The sequence below is a fragment of the Grampus griseus genome, assembly GCF_964374135.1.
Source record: "Grampus griseus genome assembly, chromosome: 8".
Taxonomy (NCBI): domain Eukaryota; kingdom Metazoa; phylum Chordata; class Mammalia; order Artiodactyla; family Delphinidae; genus Grampus; species Grampus griseus.
This window is the reverse complement of record NC_139002.1, coordinates 79,000,194-79,003,700: the sequence shown is the minus strand read 5'-3', so window position 1 is coordinate 79,003,700 and position 3,507 is coordinate 79,000,194. Positions and strand designations below refer to the sequence as shown.

Here is a 3,507-nt window from a genome sequence, read left to right as displayed (position 1 = left end):
GGGGACACGGGTTCGTGCCCCGGTCCGGGAAGATCCCACATGCCGTGGAGCAGCTGGGCCCATGAGCCATGCCCACTGAGCCTGCGCGTCCGGAGCCTGAAAAAAAAAAAAAGAGAGAGAGAAAACACATAAAACACTGAAGACCCTGAAGAAAGGAAAATGGTCCACTAATGGCATTTTCCCACTCCTAGTTTTTAAACAAGGGGTTCTACATTTTCTTTTTGTACTGGGTCCTGCAAATTATGTATCCAGCCTTGGAGGAGTCCAGGATTTTGCTGTAGATATTGCCCATTCTCTGTATCCTAATAAAAATGTCCTACCTGTGAAATTCTTGAATGCTAAAATGTATCCTAAGAGAGTTAAAGAATATACTTTCTGAGCAAGTGACCCTGTTTAATAGTTAATTAAAAATAGAGGAATTAGCTTTTCCGCCCGCTCCCCCCTCCCCCCGAGCGCCGCTCCGGCTGCACTGCGCTCGCTCTGAGCTCCGTGCTCCTAAGCTAGTGCCACCGTTGTCTCCCTCCAGTCGCCATCATGATCATCTACCGGGACCTCATCAGCCATGATGAGATGTTCTCCGACATTTACAAGATCCGGGAGGTCGCGGACGGGCTGTGTCTGGAGGTGGAGGGGAAGATGGTCAGTAGGACAGAGGGTAACATTGATGACTCGCTCATTGGTGGAAATGCCTCCGCTGAAGGCCCCGAGGGCGAAGGTACCGAAAGCACGGTAATCACTGGCGTGGATATTGTCATGAACCATCACTTGCAGGAAACCAGCTTCACAAAAGAAGTCTACAAGAAGTACATCAAAGATTACATGAAGTCAATCAAAGGGAAGCTTGAAGAACAGAGACCAGAAAGAGTAAAACCTTTTATGACAGGGGCTGCAGAACAAATCAAGCATATCCTTGCTAATTTCAAAAACTATCAGTTCTTTATTGGTGAAAACATGAATCCAGATGGCATGGTTGCTCTGCTGGACTACCGTGAGGATGGTGTGACCCCATATATGATTTTCTTTAAGGATGGTCTAGAAATGGAAAAATGTTAACGAATTCGGCTGTTTGGATCTATCACCTGCTCGTCATAACCGGCTGGCTGCTGCTTTTCATCCACACAACACCGGGACTTAGACAAATGGGACTGATGTCATCTTGAGCTCTTCGTTTTGATGTTGATTTGTTTGGAGCGGAGGCATTGTTTTTGAGGAAAAAAAACCATGTCATGTAGGTTGTCTAAAAATAAAATACATTTAAACTCAAAAAAAAAAAAATAGAGGAATTAAATATTGCTTAGGGCAGAATAAAATACTGCTTAAGAGAGCTGACATATTGTCTCATTCTGGCACGCCTATGATGCTTATATGAGGAGCCCAGAAGATGTCCCACAGTATCATTAAAGTCATGTTGGCATGAAGGTGTCAAAGCATGTGGGACCTCCTATTAAAAACTACAATCTCTTTGATTTTAAAATAAAACAAGAAGACTGAGAAAATACCCAATATGAAATGTATTGCATAGGGGACTTCCCTGGTTGTTCAGTGGTTAAGGATCCGCCTGCCAATGCAGGGGACACGGGTTCGAGCCCTGGTCCGGGAAGATCCCAAATACCGCGGAGCAACTAAGCCCATGCGCCACAACTACTGAGCCTGCGCTGTAGAACTGACAAGCCACAACTACTGAGCCTGCGCGCCAGAACTAGTGAAGCCCACACGCTTAGAGCCTGTGCTCTGCAACAAGAGAAGCCACTGTAATGAGAAGCCCGCGCACCGCAACCCCCACTTGCTGCAACCAGAGGAAGACGGCGTGCAGCAACAAAGACCCAACACAGTCAAAAAGAAATAAAGAAAGCGCTTCTCTAAAAATATAAATATATATACATTACATAAAAGGGTATATAGTCTTGATGAACTTGAGCCCACAAACGATATGGAATGATGGTTGACTGACTTCCAAATTTATGTGGTGTGGCTTATCAGTCAGACACCTTGGACTTGTGTTGTTAATTTTCTGTGACTCCTAATTTGCTCAGGAAATAGAATTATTTCCTGAAAAAGAGTCTTGAGTTTTTCCTTATAGGTTGTTCTTAGAGGAGCAAGGTAGGTTAGTGCTTTCTTAATTCATTATTTCTCAAGGTCTTATTTATAGGCCACTTTCAGAGAATCATCATAAAAACCCTGATAAAAAACGTGTGCTGAACATATACTGAACAGTTACTGTGTGCTAAGCTCTGTCATGGGCACTGGTGATAACGTGGAAAAGGTAAACTTCTTGCTCACATGGAGCTTATATCCTGAAAGAGGAGTCAGACATCAGTTAAGTAATTAGATAAACACACATAAAATTACTACTGAGAAGAAGCTACACAGTGTGAGAGGGAACTTATAATTAAGGTATCTGATTGAGCCTAGAAAGTCAGAGAATACTTCCCTGTAGAAGGGAAAGTTTTAACTAACATCTAAAATAAAACTAGGAATTTACTAAGTGAAGCAAGAAGGAAAAGGTGTTTCAGGTGCAAAGAATAGTATATGACAAGGACTTTTGGCAGGAGGAAACATTGCAGGCAAAAAGGAAGGGCTGGAGCTGAAAGACAAAAGGGGAACCTGGTGCAAGTTGAGGTGGAAGGGATGGGCAGGGACTCAATTGTGCAAGGTCTCATGGGTAATGACATGGACTCTGTTTCACAATCAACAATTTTTGAGGATGTGGTGTGGGACTCTGCATTTATAACAAATATTCCAGTGGTCCTTATTTATATTAATGAAAATTAAAGAGTTCTGGTCTGTGAAAACTTCTTGGTGACTGTCGTTAGAAACTCAGACATGGTGGCTAACCCATTAATGTTAGGGGCAACTGCGAAGGAATACCTCTGGGTTATGGTGGCCATTCTCCCGGCCATAGGAAATGTCCTAGTATGATGTATATCTTAGAATTTAGCTGGATTCCAAAGCCTGAGTCCACAGCAAGGCTCTTTCCTTTTCTGCTCTCTTGCTGGAGGTCACGTGTGCCCCATATCTCCCATAATGATGGCAGCATTTGGGTCATGGTGAATACAAACTATTGGAATTATCGATGTGCTTTTCATTGTTAAACACTTTATGCACTTAGATCCTGTTGCAGGTAGCTTAAGATTATTTTTTAAATTGCTTTCATATACATCCACTATTTTTACTGTTTCATTGAAATGAAAAAAATTCTCATGTACAAGTTTTTGGAGTGCAAAAAAATGCTCATGGTAAAACACCTAGTAAATATCTGAGCAAAAATAATTCTTGGTATCCCCGTTTTTTATCCCCTGCTCAGCAGGTGCTTTTCATAGTTATCATCCCTGGAGCAGAAAAATGTGTCCCTTATTATTGCCTGTCTTGCTTGGTAGATTGGTGAATTTTTATCAGCCTCTGAGTGGTGTGTCATAACCCAGATGAACAATAGAGCAAAATTCAAAATTATGATGTCTCAGTGCCAGTCTAGCATTTATTTTCCATAAGCCAGATGTAGAGGGAAGG

General features: G+C 42.4%; 1 protein-coding gene across 1 annotated transcript; it reads left to right on the top strand.

Moving 5' to 3' along the window:
• The first annotated feature begins 428 nt into the window (after positions 1 to 428).
• LOC309825586 (translationally-controlled tumor protein-like) lies at positions 429 to 1,275 on the top strand. The gene has a single exon (XM_082659244.1). It carries the CDS (start codon positions 535 to 537, stop codon positions 1,051 to 1,053), a length of 519 nt encoding a protein of 172 aa, XP_082515370.1. The 5' UTR covers positions 429 to 534; the 3' UTR covers positions 1,054 to 1,275.
• The last annotated feature ends 2,232 nt before the right edge of the window (positions 1,276 to 3,507 follow it).

Bases quoted from the DNA above. Each gene is read 5' to 3' on its own strand.
- LOC309825586 (XM_082659244.1), top strand. From the start codon at position 535: ATGATCATCTACCGGGACCTCATCAGCCATGATGAGATGTTCTCCGAC.